This window comes from Chanodichthys erythropterus, chromosome 10 (assembly GCF_024489055.1).
Source record: "Chanodichthys erythropterus isolate Z2021 chromosome 10, ASM2448905v1, whole genome shotgun sequence".
NCBI lineage: Eukaryota > Metazoa > Chordata > Actinopteri > Cypriniformes > Xenocyprididae > Chanodichthys > Chanodichthys erythropterus.
In genome coordinates, this window is record NC_090230.1 from 52,691,923 (window position 1) to 52,706,878 (window position 14,956).

Genomic DNA, 14,956 nt, shown 5'->3' on the forward strand with positions numbered 1-14,956 from the left:
AAAAGGTCAGTACTTATTATGGAAAATTCCACTTTTAATTAATATGTGTAAGTGTAAACTGAATGATTTTTTTTTCCCAACACTTTTTTGCGTGTTATTTAGAGTGCTTTTTTTGATCCACTTAAATAGGATTTATCATCTTTATATGTCATTTCATAATTACTTCTACTGTCTACTTAACTTCAAGTGCACATTCAATATAATTAAACACATTTCTTTTTCACATTTTTGGAATGTTTGCTCTCTTACCTGATCTTTTTCCCACAGTAGAGGCAGTTTGTCATTCTCAATTGCACTTTTCACCACGTGAATATCATAACCTTCGATTCGGAAGTTCAGATCACCAAACCAGAACACCACACTGTGAAGAATGCAATAAATTCCAGTGAACCTAACAGGTCAAAGTTCATAACCATAAAACAACTCAGATTAATGCTCAAATAAAGATAAAAATTCCAGTTTGTAAAAACCAACAAAATATGCAACAGTTATGCAATGGTCTAAGAAAAAAAGGCATCACATAATAATATAATTTCAAATTATTATTTCATATCCAATTATTTATTTATGTGGTAATAACATTTGTGTCAGGGTTTCAGTTCACTCAGTCAGGGTTTATTTTGTGATGATAACTGGCTGACTGCACATTATATGAAAGATTATTTAAAGCAATACTATGTAACTTTTTTGATAAAAACAAAACAAAATGTCATTAATGAGAGTGCAAAAATGCATCATCCAAACAATGTCTTTAAAACAATACACTTTTACTATAATACGAATATTTTAAAGTGGTCGGGATGGATTTTGCAGAGAAACTGCATATCACACATGCATAATTTGCATGTTACGTCATATCCGTACACAGAGAAAAGTAGCCCCAAACAAGAAAAAATCGAACATGGATCATTCAAAGCAGCAAACCTCAGAGGAATCACTGGTTCCTCCAACAAAGAAATTATTAATATTTAATTCGTCCATATCCACTAGTGTACACTAGTGCCTCAAACCACATTCAGAGCTGAAGCACAAGCAAAAGATCTTCTGCAGGACACGTGCAGTTTTATGTTTTAAGCTCTAGGGGGCCAAAACGTTACATAGTGCAGCATTAATAGTACAAAAGTAAGGCTAGGCATCAAGGATCTGTTTTTTCCCAGGTACCCACTCGTGATCCAGCACGCCCACAGCGGTGCTGCCCTCAAACTGCTGCTGCTGTAGGATGCTTTCAAAGTCCTCCATCCGCTGCTCGAGGTTACGCATGTGAGCCGGCAGGTGGCAGTTGAGAAAGCACACAGGGTGTCCGAAAACCATCATTCGTGCACTCACACCCCCTTTATTCCCCTGAGACAAACAAATAAATGCAGAGGATAATGGGTTCACATTAATAATACAGCAGCTCTGCACTCTATAGTAAAGTGTCTGTCCTAATGGTGAAAGAAAAAACAACATTACTTTGTCCTAATGGTGAAAGAAAAAACAACATTATTACAAAAATTATGCACTCGCCCTCATGTTGATCTAAACTATTACACTATTATTTTTTCCATGGAACCCAAAAGGAAAAAATTAAATTTTTAATCTTCATGTAGCTCTTTTCTATACAATAACAGTTCATAATGATCACAGCTGTCAAACTCTAACATAGAATAAACATTGGTTCAAATATTGGTTTGTTCTTCACACAAAACAATTGTGTGGCTTTTGAAGTCTCATTCGTGAACATACTGGAATTAATCTTGTTTGTTAACTAAAACTATTCAAAATATTTTTTTTTTGTGTAATTTTTGCAATAAATAAAATATAGATGTTATCTAACATCTATAAAAACTAAAACAAAAAACACAGAATTACGGCCTTGGCAACTAACTGAAATAAAATTAGTTTGAGTAAAATTACTAAAATGACTAAAGCTAAAAAACAACAACAACAACAAATATTACAAAAAATTAAACATAAAAAATGACGAGCACACATAACGAAATTATGAAAACTCAACTGAAAACTGTTCATTCAATTTGGCATGTAATTCAGTCACACATTTACAATGATGTAAAGATTATTTAATACTTTATATTTTTATTTAGCTGTTATTGTTGTCTTTTTTATAGCTTGATAAAAAAAAGTTATACCATGCAGTTTACAAAATGAAGCAAAAAGTATAGATCTGCTTTGTTGTAACTGTAACTGTGTGCTGATGATGCTCAAAAACACTTTCTGGAGCCTTTTAGTAAATGTATCATCCTTTCATCTTTTTTTTTCATTCTGTTACTTAATTATGGAGTAAATGATTCAACGACTCACTCATAACACTCGCTTGTCGCCATCTACTGGGTAACAATTTAACCTACAAAAGGAGTTACTAAATGAATCGCTGAACAAATCTTTTTGGTGAACAGATTAAAAAGATACAAGTCACCAGAATTTATCAAAATCCCCACCACTACTTTTTTTTTATCTGCCAATTTGTATGTTTTGGAGGTTGACAGACGTGATCACTATGAACTAATGTTGGAACCACATGAGGATGAGTAAATGAGCATTTCATTTGTAAATTAACTTTCCCTTTAAACACTGTGCTGAGAAGGACAGGTGTGCTGCCTAGTCAAGGGTGAAATAGGCTGTGCAGAGACTTGCAGTTTATTAGCAGTGCTGGTGCTGCAGTTCCCATGGGTTGTGCTCTCTCTTTCTTGGTAACGCACTGGGGAAAACTGAGAGCTGCTGTGTGTGTGTTGAGTCTGTATTTGATCTAGCAGAGATGAAACTAATGTGTGTGTTTGTGCACTGCGAGACAGATCAGAAACAGAGCTGTTGCGTGTCCTACTGTGCCCTACTCAAAGGAGACTGCAGAATGAGCCTGGAGCCATGCTGACAACAACACACAGCAGGGTCACACGCACATACACGCTCACTGTCACATACACAAAAACACGCTCGCAGCCTAATTTCCATGTTCTCTCTTTGACTCCGCTTTTCCTGTAATCATCAAAGACATCACACGGCAGGGGGACGCGACATTATGCAGATGTTTGATGTTCGACATTAAAGTATTAATGTAGCACAACAATCACATAAGCGTTTAGAAATTATTCACTCTTTCCCAAAGGTCTTTGCGCACTTTACTTACCCAGTAGCCACCCAAGCCTGTGCGTGTGCTTTGGGTTTGTACTCCCCTGAGAAAGGGAAGGTGGCAGAATTTGGAAAACACCAGTAAGAAAACCCCCTGCATCCTCTGAGAGGCCACCTAGAGGAATGTAAAATATTTCAAGTTAAACCTCTCATTATGTTCTTTACTAAAGCAAACATCACTATTTCAATTTGAACAAGCCCCTAAAGCCCAAAGTATACATCAGTTTTATGCATGTGCTACGGTATGCCTATACACTTGTATATTACTATGAATGCCAGAAAGTTTCATCCAGTGTCTCCTCTATTTCTCTTCATAAGTTATCACTGATATCTTGCTTGTTTAACCAGAGTTGCATATATCTTTTAACAGCTAACACAGACATGTAAGATATGCTGCTGCTGCATGAATACGTATACATAAATCCTGTAGCCAGGCACGTGCACACATAGACAAAAAAGGGGCTTGAGCACCTGCCCTTTTTCTTCCTGGGGAGAAAGTGCCCTTTTTTCTGGGGTGTTTTTTTTTTTTTTTTTTTTTTTTTTTTTAAATAAATGAATATATATTCCTGTTTGCGCACAGCTTCCCCTGTCAAACAAATATATTTACTGTATAAAACAAATAAAAAAATACTATATCAGGTCAGATTGTCGAGTTCAGATGCCCTCACTCCGCGACACGCCATTCCCCGCACGCACGCACGCGCGCCACACCCCACCCCACCTCACCTCGAGTTTGCTGCTGGCTGAAAACTTGTGACAAACTATTCCCGCGAAAATCCAACTGCTGTCTGGCGATAAGAAGCGAAAAAGAAAAAAGCCCTAGATGGATGCATCCCGTGCATTTCTTTCAGGTAGGCTAGCCTATGTTCACAAACCTGAAAGTTTTGTCTATTTAAGGGCTATTTATACATTTAACGCTGCATTAATAGATTGACCACAATCAACACATCTGCCTGATTTGATACTAATGAAATATATGTCATATTATAATTTAAATTATTGTATTGTATTGTGCTATGCATTGCGTTTTGAACCATGGTAAACACTTGACCGATAGGTTGGGCTGTCAATACTAAAAAGAGGAGCACTCCATGGACGCACATCCATGAACCACATTATTAGACAGTTTTGTAAGGATGCATGGTTTATTAAAACTATTTAAAAATCATAATACAGCATCAGCTACATAATGCTATTCTTAAATCTAAGCTTACACAGGATAATACATCAATAAAAAAAAACTCTCGCTCTGTCTTTGCATGTTTGATGTCCACATATTCTTGTTGAAGAAATTACAGTGGCTGTAGCATTTCTGTCACAAAGAAGTGGGCGAATATTATTATTTAACTAAAAATATATATATTTTTTAATCATGGTTGGCTTTGATCGTGGATTTAATCGTGCTGTGCTGTCTAACAACAAAAATCAGCAGGCTTTTGGCGCCCTCTGCAGGCATTTGTTATAACATATAATGTATTAACAGTTCAGGAATTTTTTTTTTTTTTTTGATGTGTTTAAATATGCAGATTAGCTTATTTTGGTTAATTTAGAAGAAATCTACAGATGCAAACAGACGGAGGGTAGTAGGCTTAAAACAAACTCCATCTAAATGTGTAGGGTTAGGGTTAAGTTTTCTTTCCATTAGAGTGAAAGACTTGGCAGCAAAAATGGACCTTAAAATTGTAAAATCTTAAAATTGTCCACTTCATGAAAGAAGTATTCCAATAACACCAAAAAATTAAAACGATTTATTGATTTGTGCAAAATAAATTATTAGTGAAACTATGTCCCTCTCCTTGGTGCAGTCATTTATTCTAAATATATATAGCTACTTGAAAATAGTTGTTGATTTCTCTTGTGATAAATACTAAAGAAGACCATGGTCTCTGTGTGAACTGATTATTTTGTAGAAATCTGTGGAGTATAAAACAATTGGATGAGTGTAAGTGAAGTCAAAGTTGTCTTAATATATTTAAGGGTTCGTTATTTTTTAAATAAATAATTATGAGAAGTGCCCTTTTTTCCACTTGAGCCCCTGCCCCCCAAAATGTCTGTGCACGTCCCTGCCTGTAGCAGATCTAGGCAGGTGGAGCTGGGGGAGGTGGAGGGTTTCAGAGGAACTCTAATAGCTCGCAGTAGGACTAGACTATTGCAAAAACTGAACCAGACTTTTTAAATGTTGAGCAAGCACGCTCATTGGATGCGGAATCAGCAAAGACCAATCAGCTTGATACCTTGCAAAGTGCATGTAAACAACCTATCAGCCTGCACCATCTAGAGTTTCATGACTGAACTAGAAATTTGATTTCATACTGACCAACACATATCCAAAACGACTGAGAGTGTCCATGCAGAGCTCACTCCACTGGTCTGTGAAGAGAGCGTCTTTAAGCCGCTTGTTTATCATAGAGTTTACTTCCTGCAGTCTAAAGAGAGAGAACAGGACAGAGCAGAGAGAAAGAAAGACAGAGGAGACAAAGACGGGTAGAAGAATACCTTTAAAACAAGGACAAACAAAGCGAGATGACAAAAAGGACATGGAAATGAGAAAGCACAGAGAATGCAGAGGAAGGTTAATTAATTCATCAACAATGATGGAAGGTTTGTAAGAAAATGGCACTATGAAACACTTCAGACATTCTCACCCAACAACAAACATGTCAGTGCTCCCATTTTCAACACCAGGCCCAAACAAGGAAGTGATGTCATCAGGTGGTATACCGGAGCCAACATTCCATGTGACAATGTGCACTCTAAAAGAAATAAAGCATATTGTGCCTTTAATGTAAATTTTAAAATAAATTGCATTAATTACTTGCTGTAAACTTCCTACATAGGCAGCTATCTTCTAAGGAAGCTTTCCAACTGAAATGGAATGGAACCTCATAAATTATTTTAAACACTCTTCATAGGCAGCAATTACACACACACACACACACACCTTACAAACAGTGCATAACAATATGGAAATAGCAATAAATACAGTAAATAATATTTTGATAACCATAAATACTAGTCGATACTAAAAAGTGATGATAAAAATATTATAGATATATGTGTGGTGCTACACTAGGTTTTGGATCAGAGCTATAGTTTCAAATCCATGGTCATACTTTCCTTTACATTACATCATGGTATTATGAGTCATCAAAAAATTACTCAAATCAAAAAGCCTGCAATAAATGTCACCTGCTGTATATAATAGCTTCCAAAACATGCTAATCGCTTTTAACTAATTAGACCACATGCACGATGAGTAAACAGCATTACGCATTATAAGGGCTTTGTCTGTATTGTCAAAGATGACAGGCTAACGGATCCAAGACACATTTGTGTGTCTAGGAATGCTGCCAGCTCAACACACCCATGTCCATTCTGTCACCAGGCTCTGCGAGAAATATTATGCTGATTTAAGGAATGAGAAAATGCTCTGCTAGCATGCGTTCTTTAGGTCCATTATGCAGCCATTCCACTAGCCGATTTCTCAGCATTTAAGTTAACAGTTAATGAACCTCTGACCAAATGTCAAGTTTGAAATCTAAGGCTGTAACCGGGGTGGACTTTCATGTTATTGGCAGTGACCAATGAACTTCTCCACAACCAGAAAGCCATTTTTTTTGTTCCTGAATGAATCAACATTTTTCGATGAATCCGTTGAATGAATAATTCAATGAAGCACTCATAAAGACAGTCACTTGTTTTGTTTCTGAATAAATCTGTGTTTTTTTAAACAAACTGATTGAATGAAACATTCAGTGACTCATAAATATAGCCACTTGTTCCATTATTGTTGCTAAAATTGGAACCATGTGCTAGCATACTAGCCTTAATTTTTTACCATATCATCATTATGTGGCAGAAATAGTAAGAGTAGAATGCTTGCATGCGGTTCCAGATTCAGCAAGTGTTTTTGAACAAATTGGTTGAATGAATGATTCAGTGACTCACTCATAAACACATATTGAATTCGGAACTACATACTAGCATAATACTCTTACTATTTTTGACATAGAAATAATTCAGCCAGTCCTTTGTTTAGGTCCTGCATAATCAGCATTTTTGAATGAATCATTTGAATGAACAACTCATATATGCAGTGATTTGTCACCACCTACTGGCATTTTAACTATGTACACTGCTGAAAGAGTCACTGAAAAATCCACAGCACTGATGCACAGACTGACAGTCAGTGAAAAACAGGCAAGCAGTGAAAATTCTCACTGCTGTTGGATTGTTGCATCACTCTTGGAAAGCTGACCAATCAGATTTAAGGAACCAGAAATAACTGTTGTATAAATATGATCAAGGTATATAACATCTCACCTGAAATCACCCTCTTCACAGATGGTCTTGTTCATCTTATTGTCAGTAGTGTCTCCTGCGTTGGGTACATGTGTTTCAGGACTTAGGATTGGTTGAGGAATGTGGTTAGACAGGGGACTGGGGTTTGGGTTTGGGTTGGGGACTGGCCTGGCGATTAGGTTATTTTGTGTCTTTGCACGGATGGGCTGTGATGGAGGGCTTGGAAGTGTTGGAGGAATGGATGGTGGGTTAAAACCGAGTTGAGAAGTGGGGCTCAGTGGGTTTGGGGGGTTGCAATAAGGCAATGGTGATTCGGCTGGGCAGTGCGACAAGAAGCTGGGCGTTCCCATAGCTTTAACCTGCAATGAAGGATCAGTGGGTTTGGAGACTTTGATTGTTGCCTTGGTACCCAGTGCCGTAGGCCTGGGTCGACTGATGCTGATGCAATTTGTGGATTGTGCGGTCGAGTCTGGTCTGACTCTCTCCTGAATGGCTGGATTTGTCTGCAGTGCCGGGGTCTGTCCCAGCACTGGTGGGTTTCCAGTCATGACCATCTGGCAGTTTGAGGATGCAGGCAGTTTGCAGGGGTTTCCAAGCAGGGCTGAGACTGGGGGGTTGTGGAGTCCTAAGACTCCAGTAGGTCCTTCTGGCATAGAGCAGCTCTGAATGGGCTGCATTGGATCCATTTACCTGGAGAAACGAGAGAGACCCAGAAAACCATTGAACTTTTCAGGTTCAATGCAAGTTTTTAGCTGTTAATCAACATCAAAGGGTTAATTCCGCATAAGACATTTGTTCATCTTCAGAACACAAATGAAGATCTTTTTAATGAAATGTGATGATGAACCTGGACAATGCCATCATCACTAGAGCATCAGCGTTCAATATTTAATGTGTGTTTGTACTGATTTTATGAAAAGTTAATTATTTAATGCATGTTGATGTATGTATTGAGATAATAGGTATTGGATAATACCAACAATATGGTATATATAAAAGTCATTGTTTGTTTTAAAGTATTTCTTTATTGTTTTTTTGTTTGTTTATTGTTTGTTTGTTCTTTATATTATAGCACAGGTTAGACCTTACCTTTCGGGGCCAGTATTTTAGGGGTTGGCTCTGGTAGCGCGCGTAGCCAGAACTTGCCTTAAGGTCGGTCATACCATTTTCTAATATGGGGAGAGATGTGAATACTATGATGTTAAATGATTTCTTTTGTGTTTATATGTTGTGCTTGTTTGTATTATGGTGATTGAATGTAAGAAATGAGTTGTTGAATATGGATTTTTAGTATTTATATGACATTGTTATGCTATGAAATACTGTGAGAAGTGTTGCAGGGAAAGGTTCCACCCCGTGACAATGGATTGTCCCACTAGGGTTTGGCGGGAAACTGGTCTATTTAATCCATTGTCTGAGTATGTTTGGTGTGGCATTCTGTGTATGGTGCAAGTGATTGAACATGTTTGTCTGAGGTGAGACATGCAGTTTATATTGTGGATGTCCCACTAGGTATTGTTTACTGCCAGGTTTTGCTGCTCACAGCATTTTTTCTTTGTGTTTTTGCACAAGTATAAGTTGAATTAAATTTTTTATTTTTTTTGGTACTTTGTTGGCTGCACTTGTTTTTTGAAATGCTTATATAGCACAACTGGCATTTGGGAAAACCACTCCTTTGAGAAAGCCTTCCTAACTCCTCCCTGGCCTCTCGACAACACGCAACATGACATGAAATCTGAGAGCTTTCTGTCCCTCCGTTGACATCCTTCATTACTGCCCCAGGAACATAATAAAATACTAATCCATGTGACTCCAGTTGTATAACCTCAATTTTATGAAGCAACGCAAGTGCTTTGTTTGTGCAAAAAAACAAACATTATTTACCACTTTATTTACAAAAAATTTAACCTCCAATCTTTCACGAGAGCACTACTTTGCATGTGTGTTTTGTGAATGTGCATCAGAGATTAACATTTTGTAAATAAAATGGGAAATTGTTTTTTTGTGCAAGCAAAGCACTTGCATCGCTTAATAAAATTGAGGTTAAACTACTGGAGTCACATGGAATTACTTTAGTGATGTCTTTACTACTTTTCTGGGACATGAAAGTGGTAGTTGTGTAGAATGTCAGTGGAGGGGCAGAAAGCTCTCAGATTTCATTAAAAAGATCGACATTTGTGTTCGGAATGTGAAAGAATGTCTTAAAGGTTTTGAACTACATGAGGGTGAGTAATTAATGAATTTTTGGGTTAACTAACCCTATAAGTGACTTATTGACTCTGCGATTTTTATTTATTTATGTATTATTATTATTTTTTAATCATTTACATTGTTTTCCTGCGTGTTTCTGTATGTTGGTTGTACCACATGATTTTGACAAGTTTTTTTTTTCTCATAAAGATTATGCAAAACTACTCAATAATAGGGCTGCACTATTTATCGCACGATACGAAAAATAACATTGAACTTAAATGCGATATTGAACTTAGTGCGATATTGAAATCGCAAAGGTTGCGGTTATTTATTTCATTTTTTTTACGCGCAGCTTGTCAATGAAGTATGGCTCCAAACGATAATCCATCTGAAAGCACTGTGAGTCTGAGTCGCTTATAATGTGCATTTGAAAAAGCAAAATGCGTCAAACATCTTTCCAGACATGAGAAGCATTTATTAACATCTTGTCCAACAAAAGACAACATTTGATAACATGTTTTTACTCTAAACTCACTTCATAACGACAGTTGAGCATCCTTCTGTGAGATGATGTGGCTTCTTACACAGAATATGGCAGTCGTGTTTTTATTAGCCATGTTCAATCAAAGCATTTCAATCTTCTGTTTATTCAGCTACAGTGATATGATGCGTGTTATCTTCTTCTGCAGCAGGGCATATTTAGAGTTTCTGCAGGAGAGCGTCCTCTGGCTTTCAAATGGAGAAGCATTTACTACTGATCACAGAGCCGTACAGCTCTGACAAGCTGCGCATAAAATAATCGCAGCCTTTGCCAAATCATGTGCGGTTTAATCGTGATAAATCTTGCAGCCCTACTCAATAAGGTTTGCTTTTTGAGAATTTCATTCTTTTAATGAGACTTTTTCTTTTTTCTTTTATCATGACAGTTGTATCACCTTGACTTATATTAATAGATTTGGGCAAAATGAGCCACTGACTCCAACCCGGAACATGCCTTTAATAAATAGAGACAAAAGCATAAAGGACAAAACGGAAAAGGTGACTAAACCAGAAAATAGATGCTGTGAATGCAGAGTAAGATAAGACACCTAGGTTTGTGTGTCCTTCACAATCCTCTGCCTTCTCCCTTGGTCAAAGACAGACCTTTGTTGTCTGCAGTGGATGGATGAGTGTGTGAAGAGCTCTGGACAGTAGCCAGGGCTGAATGTCCTCACTATGTACCTGTCCCCTCTCACTCTGCTTTTCCTGGGACGTCACTGCTGACATCAGTGAACTACAATCAGCCAAGATCAATCCTTTTCTTCAAATGACAACTATATACCCTCCCCGCAGTCCTGATCTACTTTCCTGTTGCTTAGCAACAACTTTCAGTCCCAACACCTCCACCCCCCCAAACATTTCCATTACTTCTTTTTAAAATTCCAGTATATTTACTTTAATAAACAGGATTCTGATCGATATGGCAATCTTTGAAGAAAGTACTGGGGATAATGGCCATCACATAGCATTAGCAATGATGCCTCTGTCTCCATCTGTTGCAGACTAATAGCTCAGAGCTCTTACACATTGGTGTCTTGGGACAGAACATTGGTGAAAAAGACAGAATGCTATCTCAAGTAACGATTTATAACTTAGAAAATGCTATACACAGTCTAGCAAAGATAGCCAGTCTAAAAATGCAGATTTACAATAAAACACAGAACAAATCATATTCAAATTACAAACTGGCAATGCTGAGGAGATGGAATGTTTATGGCTGATATATTCTATGCAAATCCTAACTGTAATGTTTGGAAAGCAAAACAATGCTATGCAACACAAATGTCACGCATTAATGTACTTTACAACAATCAAGTGTTATATATAGTAATAATGTTTAGTAAAGGATATCAATTAAAAAAAAAACATTTTTCCCATAAAGTTCAATGCATTGAAGTAATATAAGATCTAACCTGTTCACACAGTATTTAGTGCACAATAATAGGATGGCACAATGAAAATAGGTCATTAAAAATTTATAATGATGACATAATAACAATGGCTCGACAGCATTAAGTGGAACGATACATTCACAAAATATAATCACAGGAAACAACAACAACATGACACATCTGTCCAACTATGTTTAAGATACTAAAAACACACATGGTGTCAGCTCATTTTATAAATGAGACCGGGACTAGTTGTCACACATGTTCTATATTTTTTTCATTACAAATTCTGTTGGTTGATGGCATTTGTGTATGTTACCTTTGACACTTTTGCTGTTGTTTTGTTTCATTATTGTTTTAATTTTTCAGAAAAGCCTACGTGACAACATGCTCTGCTTTTGGGGTCACAAAAGGTCACTAAAAATATATATAAAAAATGGACATGGACATTTTTCATTTGATATGAGTTTAACAAGGTCATATGCACTGGTGGGTTTTAAAGATCGATAAATATACTTCTGTTTATAAGTATATTTAAGTAATATAAGTAATTTTGCTTATATTGTCTGGGTCACAATCATGATATTTCAACTCCATCACAAACACTGTAAAGAAATTGGAGATTTAACCCAAACTGAATATACTGAACAGATTAAAACTAAATAATTATTATATGCTAATCATATATATACTTTTATTTTCATTTTATTTGGTTTTGTCTCAAGAATCAGTGAGTCATGTGTCGCAAGTAATATTTATATAGAGAGAGCCCGCTGGACATCAAATAAAATCTAGAGTATATAATAATCGTCATTTCCGATCAGCCACGCGCCTAACGAACCGTTATCATGAACAAGGTCATATATCCACGCGTGTCAATCGGTCTTTGTCAGACACGTGATTTTGTTGTGTGTGACGTCACCGCGGCGCCATATTTGTGGTATCCCTGCTGACTGTGAGAATGAAAGAGATTACACGAGTTGAGATAACAAGCAAATAACTCGCAAATATGAAAAAGCACAAGAACAAAGTTAAAATTTCATATCGCGATAAACTCACCAAAGATGCCAGGGACCGTTATTTGGAGAAATTTCCATCCATTCATAACATAGATCTGTACGAACTGACTGCAGTAAGTTGGAGTGCTACTGACCCCGCATTGCTACTTAAATCATCATACTTAAATATTGTTAACTGTCTTGTTTATGGCATAAACGCATAGTGAACAATTTAAAAACTATAAATCCCTCGAAGCTCACAGATATTTCACTAATGGGTGCAGGATTTATTTATGTTCTGAAGGAAGGACTGCGATAACACAGTATAGTAACGATAATGATGATGATTTCGTGTTAACTACCGTATATAACAAGTGCATGATTAAGGATGGTTTAGTGTTATCAGGAAGAATTTTGAACTAATACTACCCTTTTTTTCATGCATTTTTTTTTCTTTATTGCATTAAGTACATAAACCAATGTATAACACTATAAACATTGTTCCAATAAACAAGGCATCATCAGAGATGTATGTAGAATTTAATAGTGTATTTTATTATAGTACATTCTGATATAGTATACCTTTTAGAGCCAAAATAATTTGTAAATTACTGTCCTCCATCTACCTCTGTGTTGTCTGGGTCAATGACATTATGAGTCTTTTTTTTTGTCCAAAAGCCTTAATAATAATAAAAACAAAGATATGTCATGCAAGTTAAATATCTGATTTACAGATTGTGTATATTATTAATTATCCTATTAATACTATAAGTGCATATAACATAAATCTACAAATCACCCTGAAAAATTTTATTATACATGCTCTATTGTTCATGCAAGACTGGATAAAGCATCAGCACATTTTTACACTACAATTCTACAAAAGATTCAAACATGCGCAGAGGCACAAAAAAAAAAAAAAATTGTAATAACGCCATAAAGGTTCCCAGGTTTGGCAGACCCGTATAGTACATTAACATCATCATCTCCAAAACAAACATCAGACATCCTGTACATATCAAGTCGGTTTACTTCTGCACATGCAGATCACCATCTCCTCCAGCCTCCTGCATCTTCTCAGTGTGAAGATGATCACTCTCTCCAGCCTGATGGACCATAGTGTTAGCTGACTGACTTGGGTAAAGTTGGTTTTATATTCGCACATCCGTATTCAATAGCCTTGTTAATCACACTAAACTGGACATTCAGTGGACATTCACAAGTAAATATGTCATTAAACAATACTTGCCTATTTTGATCGACTGTGAAAAATGTTATAAGTTGACAATCGTTGGTTGTCAATATCATGTCGCTGCTTAAAATTCGCAAACATTAATTTATTGCATATTTATTGGAAAGTCTCAATTTATCAGAAGTCTGAATGTGCAAATATAAAACCAACTTTACCCAAGTAGCTGACTGGATTGTTTTTCCTTACGTCTGTGTGTGCATCTCAATCAGCTCTGAGCTCTTGAATCAGTATATTGTGTATACAAATTTTGTGACTGAGACCGTCCTGATCAGTGCCCTAACTAATGAACTAGGGAGCTGATTGAGACACAGCCTGTGTTTAATGCTGATGTGGCCTTAATGTAGGGAGGGATGGTGTCCAGTTGGGGTCAGTCTCCATAATCTTTAAGCAGGCTGATCTGCAATGAAATGAAAAGGTCCACAGACCACAGCTGTAAAAAGTAGTCAGAAAATAAGAATCAGTAAATGGATACAGAGCAAAAATGTCGTACCTTAAGTATGAAAATGCTGTAGCAAAATTAAGAAAAAAATGTAGACATATTCAAGTAAAGGGATTCAGTTTAAATTGACTTGTTTCATAGCACATACAATCCAAAACAATGCGTTGCTATAACGTTTTCTACTTTAGAAAACAGAAACCTCTAACTTACCTTTGTGAAATGTAGAAAGCAAACATACATGAATGGAGATATCTTGACGAAAGTGATGTCTCACCGCGGCAACCCATGCGATCTGGCGCCTCTGTTATTGCCTCTACATACTCTCCGTACAGCCTTTTTTCAAGTAGGAAACCGACTAAATCTAATCTCGTAGTAAAGTTTTTGACATTTTCTATCGTGGGACAAATTATTGCAGCTTTTCACACAACAAAAGTGTGCCATTTTTACAATGAAAAGTAGCCAAGGAAGAAACAACTCTGCACTGATACAGAGATTGTTTGGATACCTCAGAAATGGCGGCGACACCCATAATGCACTTCGGTTTTCACGAGTGTGACGTCACCTGACAAAGACCGATTAAAGAGTCAGCACGCGCGGCGTATGAGATAATTTACCGTTTGACAAGCTGATGGGATTGACATCTTACGTTAACGAAATAGCGAGAAATGAATACGAGTCTATTTGACAGACAGGCTGGTTAGATCTTTTCAAAGTT

General features: G+C 36.7%; 1 protein-coding gene across 1 annotated transcript in view; it reads right to left on the reverse strand.

Annotated features, from left to right (window-relative positions):
- The window catches only part of LOC137028849 (inositol polyphosphate 5-phosphatase K), a 31,040-nt gene that overhangs the window by 14,613 nt on the left and 1,471 nt on the right, over positions 1–14,956 (reverse strand). Inside the window, exons 2-7 of the mRNA XM_067398149.1 lie at positions 7,450–8,118; positions 5,772–5,879; positions 5,444–5,552; positions 3,125–3,241; positions 1,166–1,341; positions 250–361 (exon numbers count right to left, since the gene is read on the reverse strand). Coding sequence (XP_067254250.1) covers positions 250–361; positions 1,166–1,341; positions 3,125–3,241; positions 5,444–5,552; positions 5,772–5,879; positions 7,450–8,114 — 1,287 coding nt within the window. The 5' untranslated portion in view covers positions 8,115–8,118. The remainder of the gene's footprint in view (positions 1–249; positions 362–1,165; positions 1,342–3,124; positions 3,242–5,443; positions 5,553–5,771; positions 5,880–7,449; positions 8,119–14,956) is intronic.